At 37.0% G+C, this 20,425-nt stretch overlaps 1 protein-coding gene across 1 annotated transcript in view; it reads left to right on the forward strand.

Moving 5' to 3' along the window:
• The first annotated feature begins 5,022 nt into the window (after positions 1-5,022).
• The window catches only part of LRCH2 (leucine rich repeats and calponin homology domain containing 2), an 86,695-nt gene continuing 71,292 nt past the window's right edge, over positions 5,023-20,425 (forward strand). Inside the window, exon 1 of the mRNA XM_037512049.2 lies at positions 5,023-5,435. Coding sequence (XP_037367946.1) covers positions 5,087-5,435 — 349 coding nt within the window. The 5' untranslated portion in view covers positions 5,023-5,086. The remainder of the gene's footprint in view (positions 5,436-20,425) is intronic.

Raw genomic sequence — 20,425 nt, forward strand, 5'->3', positions numbered from 1 at the left:
AAGATAGTGAATATACCCTTCCTATAAAACCCCAAAGTTTCCTTGTGTCTCTTTGTAGTTTCTCTTCCTAAACTCCCACATGACCCTCAGGAAGCCCCTAACTTGCTTCTAGTCTATAAAGATTAGTTTACATTTTTTAAAGATTTATTTATTTATGTATACAAGAGCTGGGGTTTAGCCAGAGGTTGGGGTGGGGTGGGGAAGAGGATTCACCAGAGACAAAGTAGGGAGCAGAATAGGCAGATCGACTGAAATACACAGCTGAGGGGAGCAGCAGGCGGGACAAGAGAGGTCTGCTGTGCCAAGTGGGTTAGCTCCCTGGGCGGGGATCATTGCTTCATAATGCTGAGACTTAATGCCTTGCGCCACCAGGAAGGCCGAAGTCTACATTTTTTAAAGAACTTTGTATCCATGGAAGGATATACCATATGCTCTTTTCTGCTTTTTTTCCCCTCCGCATATTTGAGATTTTCCATGTTGTTATGTTGTATCAATATTTGGTTCCTTTTATTACTGAAAAGTATTCCATTATGTGGACATTTTCCAGTTTGTTTATTGATGGACATTTTAATTCTTTTCATGTTTTTGCTATTCCAAATATATGTACTATTAATATTCACATGTAAGTCTTAGTATATAAGTGATCTTACTATGTACATGAGTAAATACCTTGGAGTAGAATAGCTGGATCATGTGGTGATGTGTGTTGAATATTTTAAGGAATCCCCGTGCTGTTTTCTGAGTGGTATTATCATTTTACATTCCCAAAAGCAATGGATGAGGGTTGATGGTTATTGTAAATAGTGCTGCAATAAAGATGGGTGTACATATATCTCTTTGAATTAATATTTTGTATTTTTTCAGGTAAATACCCAGAAGTGAGATAACTAAATTATGTGAAATTTGTATTTTTACTGCTTTGAGGAATCTCCATACTGCTTTCCATAATGACTGCACCAATGTACAATCCCGTCTACATTGCAAAAGTGTTTCCTTCTCCCCACATCTACTCCAACACTTTTTGTTTCTCACCTTATGGATAATAGTCATTCTCACAGACGTGAAGTAATATTTCAGTGTTGTTTCGGTTTGCATTTCTCTGTTAATAGGAGATGATGAGAAATGTTATTATCAATTTAAAAATGACAAAGAACCTTGTAATTTGAGTACACTCTTACTAAGTGATATTTCAGTTACAATCCCACAGAGATTTATCTATACTTTTATTTAACTGAGACAAGGAAACCAAAAAAACATAACCCTGTAAACCAGCCACCATTTCATGAAATAAATTCTGTGTAAAATGATTAAGATGTAAAGCAAATTTTAATGTAAAATAAATATCATGTTTTGGTAGATGCTCAACTTGATTATTCATCCTTTTATTCCAACCTTCAATTTACACACAGACTGCGATCCCAATCTCATTGTGCTTAAGGAGATATGAAGTTTAATTCTTTCTGAGGCTTAAATTTTCTATAGGGTTTAAGTCAAATTTTATGTCATAATTCCTTTAATATATGTACTGAAATCCCATGGAAGCCTATTTATTTCTTTCAAAGGTATACCCTACTTTAACATACCAAAAGAGTAGCCTGGTTTTTCCATTCAGGTATTTGGATTTTGCTTGAAAAGTCCCCATTTCATCATTCTCTCTCACATGCTGCAAGAAGAGGAAGATAAATATAGACGTCAAGATTGCCCAAAAGGCATATGGCATGTTTCCATGTTTATATATAGGGAGGAGACTTTCTAATGTAATACCGAAGAACAATGAAAGATCTTCCTCAACCTGATGTTTTCTAATTGGACATAACACATTTAATAATTTTACTTGCTTTTATTTTGGCCAAGTTAAACTAGCAAAATTCAACAATTTGCATCTTTTGCATAATACTCTTCAGGATTTTAACATACCGATGCTGCTTAAACAAAGCAGAACATTTAAGATACATTTTAAAAGAGAAATTGGGACAGATACTTAAATGGTTTATGACATCAGGTTTACATACTAGAAACACAGAGTACGAAATTTGAAGTTGAAGATAGTAAGCAGCAATTGGAGTCAGGTACATAGTGTAAAAATAGAAGATGAGTTTTCCTTCTATAATTTTTGCTATTGTATTGTCCTTATTTTGTAAATTTGGTTTGGATACTTCTGAGTGACTATAATTTAACCAATTATCAATGTGTCCATATCAGGAATAAATTGAAGTGGTAATCACTTCACGATCAATTCAATTTCCTTTGGTATAGACTGAAGCAAAATTCATGTGATATGTCAGATATTTTTTGTCCATGATTATGCAGGAATTAACTGACATCTCCCTTGATTCTTCCATTTTGTATATTCTTATTATTGTATTTTCTTCCTTGAAGAAGGCAAGAGTAAAGAGATTAACATTTATGGATCACTTAATGCTATGCTATTACTCATACTGAAAATAGTTACTGGCAAGGAGTAATCACTCAATAAATATTTATTAAATGAATGAATAAGTGTCACATATTGTATCACTTTACATGTGTGTACTTATTTATTCTTACAACAATTTATGTCAGCTATGTACTTTTTTCCTTATCTATATAATTGAGAAATAATTGTATGTATTTTATAGGATCCTTACGAGGGTTGAGTGAGTTATGAGCAAAGCAATTAGAACAGTTCCTGGTAAATAATAAGCATTATTTTAATATTATTAAATATTATTGTTATTTTCCAGTATTACCTATGGGGAAACTGAAGTACAAAGATTTTAAGCCACTTTTCTATAGGCATAACATATAGGTATAACATAGGCATGTAAAGGGTTGGAAAAAAAATTATATTTCATGTCTATCTTCTAAACTTTTCTTCTAAATTTCCTGTTAAACTAATTAAGCAAGGAGGCCATTAGACTGAGCTGGCTCTAATGCAAAGATGACCTGGTAATCTACAACTATAAATGCCTCAATTTTAGGAAATCAAATGCTAAGGACAATCAATGACAAAGAGTATACAAGGGTTTAAAGCTATAGCCAATCAAATATTTTCCTTTCTTTACTTCCCTGCTTTCTCTAAGTTTTCCCCCTGGTTCTTGTGGGTGGTACTCTTATAACCACTTAAGTGCAAGTGGTTCCAACAGATAAATGCTTAAATAAACTCTTTAAATTTTAATATGCCTCAGTTTATCTTTTAATACTCTTTACCGCCTTAGTGTTCTTGTTAAAGAGCTCCAGGATGTCTTATTTTGCTTGATTTTCATGCATACCTTGTTTACTTTGTAGTCTTCCCATTTTTCCTTACTTGAATGATTTTGTAATTCTTTGAAAGATTATGTTCCTTCTTCAGTCTGGTTGTACATTACTTTTTTTCCCTTGACAGTACTCGGATCCTGAGGACATATTTTACTTGGAGTCCAAAAAAAAAAAAAGTTATTTTTTTTCAAAACAGTGTTTTCAATAATTGCAAATGCTATTGGGTAATGATAAAATAGTTCCTTTTCTAGTTTTTTCTTTAACTAATGAATTTAGATTCTCTTTCATTCCACTTGAGTCTGGAAGTTCTCAATATTTGATTTGGGATGGGGGTGGGAAGCAAATGGGGTATGGGTGCCATTGGTTGGTAGGAGGTAGGTGGAACATATGAACATACGAAAAAGCAAAAAATATAACCCTCCAAAATTAAAATAATAATTAAAATTATACTTGACTTGCCATATAAGGAAGATGAGATATAAAGCACAACGTTTCTTTCTGACACCAGTGGGTTTAAATAATTTGACTTAACTTGCTTTCTAATTCATTATAGAGTTTGATTCTCATTTGTTTCTTCTGTGGGTCATGAATATGATAAATGTAATTTCTGGCCACATAATCATTTTTGTTAACTTATATAGCTACAAAACAATTTAGAGAAATTATAAGTCCTGAATTTTACTTTTTTTCAAGTAGAGCTTATTGGAGATAGATATCTCTAAGATTTAGTTAAGAAAATGAGCCTCTAGACAAATTGCTCATCTTAAAATGAATGTAAATGTGGTGCATAAGAGTGAAATTAGTGATAACTGAATATATGCAAGCATTCTGAGTTCTATTCTGTAACTTTGCTGATTAACGTAAAAGATTTGAATACCTCTGAGTGGGGGTGTGTAGGGTACTGCGTGGAGGGGTGCCAGTGACCTGAATGGTTGGGCTCAGGTTCTGAGAATTAACTCCTAATAACGGGAGATCGATTAGTTTCATATCCCCAGTGTCAAACATTGAGAATTCCACCTTAATCAAAACCTCTTAAAAAGTACAACAAAAAACCTTTAAGGCTATTTCATGATCAAAGAGTTTTCCATCAGTCATCCTGACATGATGAGAAGAAACGAGATATTCTGGAGATCTTGGCACAACTTCAAAGAGTGATAGAGCAGAATGCAGAGAACTTTTCCAAGTTTTGGAAGGCAGCAGTTTGGCCAGGACTCACATGCACTGCAACGAGAGCTTTTCTTGAAAACATTTAAAAATTCTTTTCCTATTTTGGAATTGTAAAGTCGAACAAAATTCAGTTATGCTTAAAACTCAATTGTGCACCAATATTCCGCGCAAACGACTCCCCAACGTTTTTCCCGTGTTAACACTGGGAAACGATTCCTGAGGCATGTGCGGCAAGAGTTTCAATCAGACATGATAGTCCTTCTAAATGCTGTTTTAATGTATTCTGAAACGAATCCCTTTCATCCCTATCGAATGGCTTTGCCTTTGTTTTGCAGAACGTAGAAGGTGCATCAACTTAGAGATTTGGGGACTCATCGCCACACAAGCGAGAATCCAGCTGGTGTCGCTTCGCAAGATTTTGGTACCCAAGGCAGCGGAACCGGGATTCAGCATCCCTTCCTCTGACCATACATTTTTTAAAAGCAAGCGTTCTGCACGTTGGAACCTCTGCTCTGCTCTGCTCAACACCTCCTCCCAGCCCGCTCCCCCCCGCCCCCCACCGCGGTTCCTTCCCACCCTTTACCTCCCCCAACCCCCCAGCCTGCGCATGCGTCCTAAGAACCCCCTACACTCGCGGCTCAAGCTGAGAGTATTGTCGGGGGCTATTCTCTCTCCTAGGAACATGGCGGCGAGTCAGGGAGGTAGTGGTAACAGTGGGGGCGGTGGCTGTGGTGGAGGTGGAAGCAGCGGTGGCGGAGGCGCGGCCGCAGGGGGAGGTGGCGGAGCCGGAGGGGGAGGCGGCGGGGGTGGCGGGACCCTGGTGGTGCCCATCCCGGTACCGACACTTTTCGGTCAGCCGTTCCCCAACGGGCCGCAGTGGAACCCGGGGAGCCTGCAGCCTCAGCACACCGTGAGGAGCCTGGACCGGGCCCTGGAGGAGGCGGGCAACTCCGGCATCCTGAGCCTCAGTGGTAGGAAACTCCGAGAGTTCCCGGGCAGCGGCTACGACCTGACGGACACCACCCAAGCAGGTGACAGGACGTGGCGGGGGAGGGGAAGCGGGGTTCGGAAAGCGGAGGTGGGGGGAGTGGGTGGCTGCGTGGCTGCGTGGTTGGACTCCGCTGGTCTGGGCGGGTGCGCGGGGGCGGCGAGACTGACAAAGTCTGAGCAGCCTGTTCTGTTGAGTGTGAGGGGCAGAGAAGGGAATGGCGGGTGCGCTGGCGGGGGCGGGGGGTGTGGAATGGTGATTGAAAGATGTGTGGAAACTGGGTGGGCTGTGAGGGCTGAAAACCTTGTTGTGAAAGCGAGTTACCCTTGCGAGGGCTGGGGAAGAAGGTATTGACACCTTAATGCACTTCTTCCAACTCTCCTGGACGTTTCCATCTTTCCCGAAGGCGGTGTGTGTGTGTGTGTGTGTGTTTGGGGGGGGCAGGAAAGACAATCCATGAAATCATAATTATACATACTCCTGAAAGGCATACGTGCCTGCGGGAATAGCATATCCCCTTTTCACAGTACAACAGCTATTTGCCACGATTTTTCTGTGTTCTTATTTGCTCTGCGTGTTTTAATCATCCTGGAATATTCTTGCCTGCTTGTCACGTATGCTTTTAAAGACAGATTTTTCCTTTTCCTCTGTTAGAAGGTAGTGGTGCTTAAATTAGTATTTGCTGCAGTGGCAGATTAAATCATCAATCACTTACGTGTCTGGTTGCTAGGGCAAAGAATCCTTGTTTTGAGTTATTTTAGAGTCTTAATCTTTATAGTAGAAATAGCCAAAAAATTTAAGGGCATTTTTTGAGAAAAAAAAATTTAACTCCATCTTAATGGACTTGTGGGTTAATGGCTTATTCTTTTGGATGAAGAAATCGGCTATTGTAATGTTCTTCATATACTCTCTGGTAGTCTTTGTTGTGGATGGCATTTTTTGTTCTGAGCACACTCTTCTTTCCCTTCTGCCAGTCTGATTATTTTAGGTGTGTTTTGGTGTGGGGAAAGTATTGTTTCTTTCCAAAATCTTTTAATCTGGTATTTATGTGTGTGTTTTCATCAGCTTTCCTGAAAGAAATGGACAAAATTATTTTAATAGATACAATAATTTTAAAGCAATATATTAAGTAAATACATCCATAAAGAAATAACAAAAGATTTATTTTCAGAATAACACTTTCAACATTTTAAATTTCTGGATATTAAATCAAGGTTTGTATTTGCAGGAGGGTGTACAGAGGAGGAAAAATCTAAAATTGAAGACCAATTTTTCTTAAGAATTGTCCTAAGAACTTTGAACGTGTAGTAATCACTGATTTTCTGTTTTGGAAAGCATGTTTCAGTATTTATGCCTTCACTCAACAAATTTTCTAAACAATATATTCACATATTCATGAATATATTGGCAACATATTATGCTACTTGGTATGTTCTTCAAAAGCTTCAAGAAAATTGGTGTCAGATAACATCATCATGGGGATATATTGTTTTATTTATTGTCTTTTATATCCTATAAAAGATCTCTCTATCTGTAAAACAAAGTTTAAGCATCCTAGGTGGCATTCAGGGCATACACACTGCCTCCAATTTATTATTGCAACCTTACCTCCCCAAAGCTCCTACATAGAACCCTGTCTTCCAACTAGGTCAGCTCTCTGTTCCTCAAGTATATTTTATGAATTTCTGTCTCAACTTTGTAGAAGGTCGTGGATATGCTTGAGATTTCCTTCTTCTCTCCATCTATTTAATTTTGTCCAAACCCTAGCTTTTCTAAGAAGCCATCTCCAGTTCTTAGTCCACAGCAGTCTTCTGCGTCTTTGAATTCCCTTGGTACTTACTGATCTTTACCACTTGCTTGCTGGCTTTATTTTCTTTTTATGTTTGTGTCTTCCCATCCCAATAGATGGAAAACTCCTTAAAGGCAGGGAATAAATCATATATTTGTTCAGTTTTCTTATTATATATTGCTTATATTGTACATGATAATATTTTTCATAAATGTGAATCTCATGTGATTATAACCTTTGACTTTTCAGTTTTCAGAAGTATTTGTTCTTGGTAAACATTCATTTATCATAAACTTAGTCAGCATCTGCAACAACACAGGACTTTTTGAGATAATTTTACCTCATTTTACTTTTTTTCCAGTTGAATATATTTTCCTTGTGAGGAAACGTCAAATTTTGAATAAGAAATCTTACCATACATTTTTAAAATTTAGCCATGAGTTTTGTTGAAGGAAACAGTGGCAAGCTTTTTGTATATGACGAAACTAATATCCATTATGTATAAATGGAGGTAGGAACACTGTGGCTGAAGAAAAATAGAGCATGTTTGAAACTACATGTGTACATAGATGCATACACACACACTCACACTAGCGTACACATGTGTATATGCACAGAGTATCCTCTAATGAAAACAGTTCTATTGTTTGTGTTATACTTAAAATGACTCTCGGTGGGATAAGGTTTCCCAACCAAACTGATTAGTTAGACAAGCATATCACCGTTTATTGGACTGGGAAGAAATTGGAAGAAGAGAAAATAGGTAGTAAACTAGGAAGCTTTTTTTAATGTAGATGTAAGTTGGTGAGAATCTCACTTGAAAGAATTACATAAGAAAGGGAGATTGATAAATTTCAAAGGGAGGAGATAGATAGGGCTTTTATAATTATCTTGCTGTTTCTAACATGTATACAGTCAAATAGACCAGTGGTTCTCCACCTTGGTTGCACATTGAAATCACAAGGGATTTTTTTTTTCCAAATGTATGCCTCGGCCCCACCCCAGACCAATTAAATCAGAATCTCTGGGGCCAAGAGACTTGGTGGTATTTTTTTTTTTTAAATCTTCCCAGGTAATCTAATGTGTAGTCACTGCTGAGAAACTCTAAAATACCTTATTTTTAGGAACACAAGTTTTAGTTCAATAATCTTTTTAATAATGTGTGAAACTGACTCATTCCCCCCCCCCCATCATATTATGTTTGGAGTGAATAGAAACTTAAGAGGAGGCTATAGTTACTTCACGTCCCATGCTTAACACTGGTTTACAGTTAATATCAGAGTTAATTTAATAATAGATTTGCATTAAGAGAATAGTGCTTTCAGAATATAAAGCAGGTCTTGTTTTATTTATTAACAGTGTTGCTATGATGGAAAATATGTAATAGGTAGCTGTTGGCAAAGTTTATCTGTCTTTTTACCTCTTTATTTCTCATGTCTGTTCTTCACCTGCCTCCTCCTTCCCCTTACGTCTATGCAGCAGCCCTCCCTGTTTCTTTTTCCCTCTTTAACTTCATCCCCACCCCCATCCTTTGCTGGGATAGAGCCCAAAGCTTTCCAGGAGATTTAGCTCTAAGCTTTCCAGGGAACTTTAAAAGGGAGAGTTTACTCATTTACTTGAATCTCCAATTAGTGGTTTGTGCTCATATATATTTGAATAGATTTGCCTTCCAAATACTCAATTAAAATCCACATCCATAAAAAGATATAAAAACAGGAATCAGGTAGTTGGTAACCCATTTCAGAAAAGTAGCTGACTCTTGTAATGTCTTTGATAGTCTGTAGGTAGACTTGACAAAAGGGAAATTGCCTGTAACTTTTTAGTAGGTCTGGATACCATGATGATTTGTTGACTTTAAGAGAGCTTGAAAATGATTTTAATGGTTACCTAAACAAATCCTGAAACCTCATATTTGACTTTGTCAGTGCTACAAATAAATCTCAGCTTACTTGCAGCTGCTCCCTGTGCTGCTTTATATCTATGTCCATAAACAATAGGTCTGTGAAACACATTTAGGAATTCTTACATACATCAGATTGTGCTATGTCCTGGTTAATCACATGTTTTCCTGTAAACCTGGGGTCAAATCTAGTATTTCCTAAATGTGCTGGTTCACTTCTTCAACGTGGGGCATAGCAATTGCATTGTATGAGGTTGTAAAATGGAGCCTGATAAACTGCAGAGTCTGATTTGTTACATAGGTGAAGGCACTCTCCTTGCATTCAGTGGAATGAATTTGTGATTATGATTTTGTGGCCTGATTGAAATATATACTTTAATGTAAAAATGTCTTCCTGATAAATTGAATGTGAAGCATTTGTTGATTCGTATTTTAACTCTTCTAGATTTATTTTTGAGTTGCTGAACCTTGTAGTGACTAATTTTATTCATGATGTGTTCTTCTGTAGCATAGATCGTTGTTCCTTAATTTCTTTCTTTTGCAAGTTCACATTTTAAAATTAAATATTATCTTAAATTGGAGGGTATGTTCATCATGAAAATAATACCATTTATAAAGCTCTTTATAAATTTCTAAGCACTTTCATATGTATTATCCTATTGTATCTTAATAATAACCCTGTGAGCTTGGCAGAGTACATAGTAATTACTCCTTGTTGTTGAGAGAGGTTAAGTGATTTGCCCATAGTTAAATGGCTAGTGTATAACAGTGGGTCAGAGCCTAGATTTTCCAACTCTAGCACTATTCTGGGGTTATTTCCATTATAGCACATTCCATATAACAAAGCTATTAAAATAAACACTATGCTAAATAAGTTATTCTGAAAAATAAGTGCTGTTTAACTTCATAGGTTATGTAATTTTTGTTTATGGTGCAGTGTGTTTTATTTGTGCATGCTATTTGCATAACTTGTCTTCACTGATATCTTTTTTTTAAAGATTCATTTATTTATACATACAAGAACTGGGGTACAGGCCAGACTTGTGGGGGGTGAGAGGATTCACCAGAGACAGGGTAGGGAACAGAACAGGAATAATTGACTGAAATATACTGCTGAGGGGAGCAGCGGGCAAGACAGGAGAGGTCTGCTGGGCCATGTGGGATTCTCGCCGGCTGGCCAGGATCGAACCCACACTGCAGAAGCTGCCTTCAGCTTCATAGCACTGCGATCAACCACCTGTGCCACCAGGGGAGGCCCTGATATCTTTTTTGATGATTTTAGAGTAGATGAATTAAAAGCAAGCTTTTATGAACACAAACTTTGGAAATGATTATGGCCACTAGGAAAGAAAAAGACAGGGTTCTTGTCCTTGGAGGGTTTATAAAATAGCTGAATGTGTATAGTACATATCTAATTGTACATATGTGTAACAAGTAGAAAAGAATTATAACATGCTGTAGATATACGTGACATGAAACTGTGATATATAAGGCTTAATTTGATTGTGGTTTTTTGAAATAGCTTCCTGTAAAGTTAGGTATGTGCTGAATCTTGATATAAATGATCCTATGGGATCAAATTGTGATTTGGCAGGGAGAACAGTTGCAGAATTTCAGGGGAGAAATTGCATGGATATGAAGTAGAGGTGACATTGGATCTTAATGACAGATGTTAACTGAATGTTTACTGAGAGGTGGGAACTGGTGGCGAGTTCAGTGTTAAAATGTAAGAGTAGGAGGGAAGACCTTCATTTGAGGACAGGGGAGGAAGGACAGGGTGAGGAGCAGTTAGCCATTGGAAGGGAGGAGTAACCTGATTTTTGCTAAGTCAGCCGAAGGTGAAGGTGCATGTCTGGGGACATTAATGTCTTAAATTTTAATCTTAAAGGAGTGAGGGAAAAGAAGGTTGATAAGCAGAGGAAAAGTTATTCAGTAAAATCACTAAGGAGAATAAGCCATAGTTTAGAAGAACTAGGGTTGTGTAGCAAGCAGTTAAAGTAATAGTGTTTAGAAAATAAGAACTTACCATGTTTGGGGCCTCCCTGGTGGTGCAGTGGTTAAGTCTCAACACTATCAAGCTATCACCAGCTACTGTGGCATGAGTTTGATCCCTGGCCAGAGAGGTGACCCACATGGTGCAGCAGACCTCTCCTGTGTCGCCTGCTGCTCCGCTCAGCAGTGTATTTCAGTAGATCCACCTGTTTTCTTCCCCACTCTGTTTCTGGGAATCCTCTCACTCCCTACCCCCGTCCCTCCCCCTGTGCTTCTGGCCTACACCCCAGCTCTTGTATGCATAAATAAATAAAATTAATCTTAAAAAATAAGAATAGACAAAATCCAGAATCTTATTGGCAGCATAACAGATGATGTGAGGGACACGTCACAAATAAAAGTAATTGAAGACTTAGAGCATATTGATTTCCTGGGGGGTGGTGTTTAAGTTCCAAGGCACACAGTGAAACTTTGCAAAAGGGCATATTACCCTCTTACCCATCTCAGCAGCCCACTTTCAGGTATGCTTAAACTGTGTGATACCCGGCTCTATTTTATAGAGGCTATTTATCATCATGACCTAGAAGGGGAAATAGTTTAGTTTTCTCTTTTTCTCTACACTCTGGTTGTATTTGGGTCCTTTTTAAAGCATTGTAATGCTTTTATAATGAGTTCCTTAAATGTTTCGGAAATATTTGTTTGCCACCTCTTTGTGGAAAAAAATACCTTACACTGCAGGAAACCATTTAATGTAATAGAAAATGGTACAAGTGATTTTATAACAATTTAAGTTTGTGTTTAGTTTCATTTTATATTAGTACACTAAGTCTGCTGAAGGTCACACTTCAACAGATTTCTTCTGTTTCAAATAAAGGTACTACATGATAGTAGTCAGTGGACTGTAATGGGTATTTTCTAATTTTATTTTTAATGTGAAATTTTTTTTTAAGCAGAGTTAGAATAAAGTTTAATTTTCCACATATATTTCCTCCCTGGAAGTATAGACAACAACCACCAACTCTGAGAGAACAACAGGGGAAGTTTTGATACCTCAGAACCTACTAATGAAAACTAGAAACTCTTGTCAAAATTTAATGTATTGTTTATCCTTTTTGATCCCTGATCAACAAGTATTCCATTGTGCACATGTACCAATTCTCCTTGATCCACTCATCTGTTTCGGGGCACTTAGACTGTTTCCAGATCCAATAAAATGGGAATACGAGTTTCCTTTCAAATGAATGTTTTTGTGCTCTTTGGATAGATACCTAGGAGTGAAACTTCTGGGTCATGTGACGGATCCATTTTTGGTCTTTTAAGAAAACTCCATACTGCTTTCTCTAGGGGCAGGACAGTCTACATTCCCACCAACAGTATAAAAGTGTTCGTTTTCTCCACACCTTTGCCATTTAATGTGAAATTTTGTAAAGAAAAGATTACTCCCCCCCCCGACCCCAATAGCCAAGTAAGTTGTTTCTTATTTGTGGACACTGTTAATTTTTGTGTACTCTCCTGTAAGTTGTGACAGAGATTGTTGTCACTTTACTTTTAAACTAATTACTTCAGGGCCTCCCTGGTGGCGCAAGGGGGTAAGCACAGCACTATGAAGCTATCTGCAGCCACTGCAGCACAAGTTTGATCCCAGGCTGGCCAGGGAGCTACCCACATGGCGCAGCAGACCTCTCCTGTCTCTCCTGCTGCTTCCCTCAGCAGTGTATTTCTGTCAGTCTGGCTATTCTGTTCCCCACTCTGTCTCTGGTGAATCCGCTCAACCCCGTGCCTCTGGCCTGTACCCCAGTTCTTCTATGCATAAATAAATAAATTAAAAAAAAACTAATGACTTCAGTCTCCTTCAATAGAATTTTATGTATAATAGGGATTTAAGGTTCAGGAGAAATTAATAAGTATGGCATAACTTTTATTTGAACTTTTTGGAGACTAACCATTTGTAGATCATTTGTGAATTTGAATTTCACTCAAAAATGACTTTGTTAAATGATTATGTCCCTCAGAGACTCTAGAATGTGTAGCCTACAATTTTCCCCTTCTGTAAAGAGTAATTACAATATGTAAATCCTCAATACTTTGACCTAATTGGTTGGGGATGTCTGCCTCTATTAGTGGGAAATCAATTACTTTTAAAGGTAGTTATCAATTAAAAGTAGTAAATTAAACATAGATAACTGTCTCCTTAACCTACCTTAATAACTATGTAAGAATGAATTTGTCATACTGTTTTATGTAAATAGACAGGGTTGTAAACTTCTTGCCTCTGAGGAGTTTATGATTTCATAGTGGTACAAAATAAGTACTCACATGTCCATTATATAGGTTAGGTCAACTGGGGTTGTTTGGTCTAACCCCAACTGATTTTTAATTTCCCCCAGATTTTACTCCTAAGGGATATTTGACACTGTCTGGAGACACTTTTGATTGTTACAACTTGGTGGGGGGTGACTGCTGACTAGTGGGTAGATGTCAGGGATGCTGCTAAGCATCTGAGAGTGAACAAGACTGCCCCACACAAAAAAGACTTATTGCTCCAAAGTTTCAGTGATGATAACATTGAGAAATGCTGGTCTACGGGAAGGTAAATGTTGTAAGAGAAAAAATAAAGTGCTGTGTGGGTTCAAAAGAGGGAGCGATGACTTCTGATTGTGTTGGTAGGTCATCAGAGATGGTATGAAGGAGAGGGAGGGTGAACCTTGAAAGGGACGGGTCAGTTTTTTTAATAAAGATTTATTTATTTATCCATACAAGAATTGAGGTACAGGCCAGAGGTGTGGGCGGGGGGCGGGGGGCGGGAGGATTCACCAGAGAGAGTGGGGAGCAGAACAGGCTGATCTACTGAAATACACTGCTGAGGGGAGCAACAGGTGAGGCAGGAGAGGTCTGCTGTGCCATGTGGGTTACTCCCTGGCTGGCTGGGGATGGAACTCTTGCTGCAGTGGCTGGCAATTGCTTGACAGCCCTCTCTGTAACCCCTGCATCACCAGGAGGGCCCAGAAGGGTCAAATTTTATAGTTACTAATAAAGGGGGTAAACTACATTTTCCATATATAGATATATAAATAATTCAAAATACATTAAAAAATTTCAAATTTTGTTATTGACCCTATGCCCCCTGCTCACCCAGACCAGAAGCTTGGGAGTTATTTTCTACTCTTCCCCTTCTCTTAATTTCTGTACTGTTTGGCCATAACTCTTTGAATAGCTTTCAGATCTGTTTACTTCCTGTCTGTTCTCACTACCATTGTTTAGGTCCTCTTCTCATCATCTCTAACTGGACCAATACTTTTCCTAAATTGATCCCTCTTGCTTCAAATTTGTTTCAGTTATAGTTAGTTCTTTATACTGAAGCCAGAGTACTATTTCTAATCTGCAAGTTTGATTGTCACTTGTCACTATTAAAACACCTGCTGGTGGCTATATGGTGTGGGGACATGCATCTGAGGAGGTGTGATCCTATGACTCTGAGTCACATACAGTGTTGTAAACAAGTATTACCTCAAAAAAGAATCACCTTCAAGCCAGTAACAAAAGGATGCAATGCATGCAATGATACAACAATACAGCTCCTTAACAATACACTTCAAAGTCCTACTTCTTTATTCCTTGTTTTGAAAAATTTTAAGTATAAGAAAAAGCTTATACAGTATGCCTTATATAACTGGTAATTTTTGTGTATTATGTTAAGTTGCTAAGATTCATCCAAATTTTTGTGAAGCTGTAGTTCATTCCTTTTGATGATTGCATTGTCTTTCATTGTGTGATTGTACCATGTTTTATCCACTTTCTCAATGATGACCATTCGGATTGTTTCCGTGTTTTTGCTGTATAAGCATTATTAGACATGTCTCCCATTGTAAGAGTGCAAGATTTTCTCTAATGTGTATACTTGAGAGTGGAATTGCTGCGTTTACTTTGCACGTCTATTTTCTTTTTTTTTAAAGTTTTTTATTTATTTACGCATGCAAGAACTGGGGTAGGCCAGAGGTGCAGGGAATGACAGGATTCACTAGAGACAGAATGGGGAACAGAACAGGCAGATCCACTGAAATACACTGCTTAGGGAGCAGCGGGCGAGACAGAAGAGGTCTGCTGCGCCACATGGGTCAGCTCCCTGGCCAGAGGTTGAAGTCACACCGCAATGGCTGGCAATAGCTTGATAGTGCTGAGACTTTAATCCCTGTGCCACTAGGGAGGCCCACACATGTCTATTTTCAACTTGGAGTGATAATACCAAACTTTAAAACTCTTAGTAGAAAAAAATGCAGCTAAATATATCTTACGTGTTCTTTTTTTGAAAAGATTTATTTTTATTTATTTATGCATACAAGACCTGGGGTTTAGGCAGAGGTGCAGAGTTGGGGGGGGGGCCGTGAGAGGATTCACCAGAGAGAGTGGGGAGCAGAACAGATGGATTTACCTAAATACACTGCTGAGGGGAGCATCGGGCAAGACAGGAGAAGTCTGCAAGAAAGGCAAGACAGGAGAAGTCTGCTGCACTATGTGGGTAGCTCCTTGGCCAGGGATCTAACTTCATAGTGCTGAGACTTAACCCTTTGCGCCACCAGGGTAGGCCCTATCTTACATATTCTTAAACAAGACACAAGAAGCAGTGACAATAAAAGATTGATAGATTGTATTAAAATATAGAATATTTATTCATTAAGACGCCCTAAAAAAACCAGTAAGACAAATTATAAACTAGCAAAAGATATTTATAGTATACAGAACTGACAGGATTAGTATAAGGAATTCTATAAGAATAGGACAAACAACTAATAAAAGTTGGACAAAATAAGTGAAGTTATTTCACAGTAAAGGAAATAACATATGGCCAACAGTTATTGAAGATATATTAATATCACTGGTGATCAGGATATAAATATAAATATAAAATATAAATATAAATCAAGAAAGACTTTAGTGGATACCATTTTAAAATCATTTAGCCCATTTAAATCATGTTGGAGATATAGATTTCTAAAATCTCTTATACATGTAGATGGAAATATACATTGTACATTTCTTTTATCAATTCCAATTGTTGGACAGTTTGGTTTTTTGTACTCTGGCTATTATAAATAATGCTGCTATGATTATTAATATACAGATTTTTAACTGTGAATTTTCATTTTTCTTGTGTATGTATGTAGGAGTGGAATTGCTGGGTCATATGCTATTTCTATGTTTAACATTTTGAAGAAATGCTAAATTGTCTTCCAAAGCAGTTCCTGCATTTTACATTCCCTTTAGTAGTGTGTGAGGATTCCATGTGCTCCTTATCTTATTATTCTCCATTTTTGTTTATAGCCATCATAGTGGGTGTGAAATATCATGTCATTATTTTGATTTGCATACCCCAATGACTAGTAAAGTCATTAGCATCTTTTCATATGTTTATTGACCATTTGTGTAACTTCCTAAGAAAAATGTCTAATCAGACTTCGCCATTTTCTAATTGGGTTGTCTTTTCATTACTGAGTTCTAAGATTTTTTTTTAAACTTTGTACATAGAAGTACCTTATCAACTATATGGGTTGTAAATACTTCTCTATTCTATGGGTTGTCTTCTTTCAAACACAAACATTTTAAAATTTTGACAAAACCCATCTTACCTATTTTTTCTTATGTTGCTTGTGCCTTTGGTATTGTGTCTAAGAAACCATTGCCTAACCCAGGGTTATGAAGTTTTACTCTTGTGATTTCTTTTGAGTTTGTAGTTTTAACACTTACATTTGTATGTATTACCCATTTTGAATTGTTTTTTGTAAATGATGTGAGATCAGGGTCCAACTTCATTCTTTTTTATGTGGATACCCAATTGACTACTTATGTGTGGGTATCCATTTCTTGAAAATAATTATTCTTTGTTCAACTGTATTGTCACCTTTGTTGAGAATTGACCACAAATATATTTATTTCTGGACTCCCAATTTGATTTCTTAGATCGGTATGTTTAATCTCCCCCATCTTCCAGTTTGTTTATTTTCCTCCAGTTTTATTGAGAAATAGTTGACATACTACATATCTATTCTTATCCCACAACCACACTGTCTTGATTTCTATATCTGTATAGTAAGTTAGTATTAAATTTTATAATTGGGAGGTGTGACTTTTCTAAGGTTGTTCTTTTTCAAAATAACTGGCTATTATAGGACCTTTGCATTCCCATTTGAATTGTAGCATACATAAGCTTGTCAGTTTCTTCAAGAAATTCAAATTGGGATATTCAATTTGTAGATCATTTTGGGGAGTTTTGCTATCTCAACAATATTAAGTTGTCAATTCATGGTTATGAGCTTTCTTTGAATTGATTTGTCTTTAATTTTGTTCAAAAATATATTGTAGTTTTTCTAATTATTTTTTTGAGGTGATATTGGTTTATAGCATAATTTAAATTTCAGGTATGCAGCTTTATGTGTTGATGTCTATATATTTCGTTATGACCAACACCAATAGTCTTAAGTTTATGGTTTTTGATACATGATTCTAAGTGGAATTTTTTTTCTTAATTTCATTTCTGTGATGTTTATTGCTGGTTTATAGAAATATAATAGATTTTTATATGGTAATCTTTAATCTTGCAACTTCCTGAACGTGTTTATTCATTCTATTAGTTTTTAAAGGGATTCATTAGGACTTTCTGTATATGGGATCATGTGTTCTGCAGATACAGTTTTACTCCTTCTTGAGTCTGGATGCCTTTTTCTGTTTCTTGCCTAATTACTCTTGCTAGAACTTTTAGTACAATATTGAATAGATGCGATGAGGGTGGACATGCTTATATTGTCATTGAATCTAGGGGAAATCCATTCATTCTTTCACTGTTAAATATAGTAATAGCTCTGGATTTTTCATAGATGCTTTTATCAGGTTGTAGGAATTCCCTTTTATAACTAGTTATTTAATATTTTAACAATCAAAATAGGGTATCGGGTTTTGTCAGCTGCCTTTTCTATTGAGATGGTTACGTGGGTTTTGTCCCTTATGGTATATTACATTGATTGGTTCTTGGGTGTTAAATTTACCTTGCAGTCCTGGCCTTCTTGCTCTTTAGTTTAATCTCATACTGCCTCCAAATTCTACATTCTGGCCTACTAAATTACATACTGTTCTTTCTTAAAAGTATGATGCTATTCCATGTCTCTTCTTTTTTTTAATTAAAAAAATTTTTCCATCCTACTGTTAAAGTCTTCCTTTCTATCTTGTAAGCTCTGATTGATCTTTTGTATCCCATATTAGGCTATTCTTTTTATCTTTTGCCTTTTTTGTCTTTCACATATAGTGATAACTCTTTGTTATAGCAACTGTGATCTTTTATTGCAATTAATTTATTATTATCATTCACCATCAATTCAATAACTTTTGTGGAAAAAAACAACTACTCCCACAATAAGGGCATACATGGATTTCAGAAACATTAGCATTAGAAGAAAACTGTGCATTGTAAAATAAAAGAAATATGGTATATGTTTACATTTCTTTTTTATTTATTTTGGAGTTCTTTGAGTGTAGTTACTCTAACACAGGGTATAGTTTGGTGCATTCAAATGTTTAACACATAAAAATCAGCTACTTAACCGTTGGAGACCTCTTTAGGTTCATCCACAATTCGTCTTTTTTCTTTTCCTGTGTTTTCTTATGTTTCTCATATATGTGCACCATTCTCCGGTTAGATTAGATTTGTCATAGTTACTCTGATTTTTGTTTTTATTGCTCTTGTCTTGTGAGACTAGAGACATGGGGAACTGTTTCCATACTTAATCATGCTTTCTCTGAAACTATTTTGTCTTATTCGTAGATGCTAGTGTGCTGGTGTGTAGGGAACCACTTGGCCACTTAAATCATAGAGTAGGGGCCTCCCTGGTGGAGCAGCGGGTTAAGTTGCAGCACTGTGAAGCTATTTGAAGCCTCTGCAGCATGAGTTCGATCCCTGGCCATGGAGGTGACCCACATGGTGTAGCAGACCTCTCCTGTCTCGCCCTCTGCTCCCCTTAGCAGTGTATTTCAGTCAATCCTCCTGTTCTGCTCTCCACTCTGTTTCTGGTGAATCCTCTCACCCCCCGCATCTCTGGCCTGCACCCCGGCTCTTGTATGCATAAATAAATAAATCTTGAAAAAATATTAAAACATAGACTAATGGAATTTCTTTGGCTTGGTTTGTGGAATTTATCATTGCTTTGTGATTAGTTTCTTGTAACTTGTCTACTATACCATCCTGAACATGCTCTATCTCATCTGATCTCAGAAGCTAGGCAAGATCTAGTTAGTACTTGGATGTAGTTTTACTGTAATTTGCTTTGAATTTCAGCATCCAGTATTTGTTTAGTGCTTTGTTGTTAAAAAACCCAATTAAGGTCCTTGCTCTCTAAACATAGTATTTTTTTTTAAGGAGCACACAGTGTTGTAGCTATAAAATTGGTCTTAATGGGGATAAATCAAAGATGAAGCAGTTAGTTTTGTTTAGCAAAGGAACTTGCACTTGGGTTATTTTTTAACTCTCCTCAAGGACCTTTTTTGTTTTGGAATCTAAAACCTACTAGAGTTTCCAAGGGTGTCACTTTGATGGACACTGTTTTTATATTAATCTTTCTTATTCAGTGAAACAAGTACTAAAAGGTCTTTGTTTTTAAGATTTATTTTTATTTATGCACCCAAGAACTGGGGTGTAGGCCAGAGGTGTGGATTGGGTGAGAAGATTCACCAGAGACAGAGTGGGATGTAGAACAGGCGGATCTACTGAAATACACTGCTGAGGGTAGCAGCTGGTGAATCAGGAGAGGTCTGCTGTGCCATCTGGGTTATCTCCCTGGCTGGGGATTGAACTCGTGCTGCAGTGGCTGTAGATAGCTTCATTGTGCTGCATCTTAACCCCTTGGGCCACCAGGGAGGTGCTCATTTTGCTTTTTGATGCACTGTGGTTTTCCACCCTTTTCATTTGTGAACTATTTCTTAATTTGATGCCTTGAAAGTCCTACCTCGTTCCAGAATTAAGTGACTATTCACTGAAATATTTTTCTTTTTTTTTTCCTGGTTCATTTCCATGTTTATCTTTTTCATCCATCTGGAATTTATTTTAGTAAAAGTTATGCAATGAGGCTATAACATTTGTCTTTTGAAAATAAGTTTTTAAAGAATTGTTTAATAAATAATACACTGATTCAAAACACCAGACTTACAGTATAAAACTTTATAAGGGTGGAAGTATAGTGTCATTCTGAAACATCACTGATGTTTGAATCTCATTACTCTGTTCATTAGTCGTTTCTCATTGAAGCCAAAACACTTTATAAAATTTCTTACAGGCAACTATGCATAGAGCTACCCTTCCCCCTTTTTAATG

This window comes from Talpa occidentalis, unplaced genomic scaffold (assembly GCF_014898055.3).
Source record: "Talpa occidentalis isolate TD23 unplaced genomic scaffold, MPIMG_talOcc4v2.1 talOcc4.15, whole genome shotgun sequence".
NCBI lineage: Eukaryota > Metazoa > Chordata > Mammalia > Eulipotyphla > Talpidae > Talpa > Talpa occidentalis.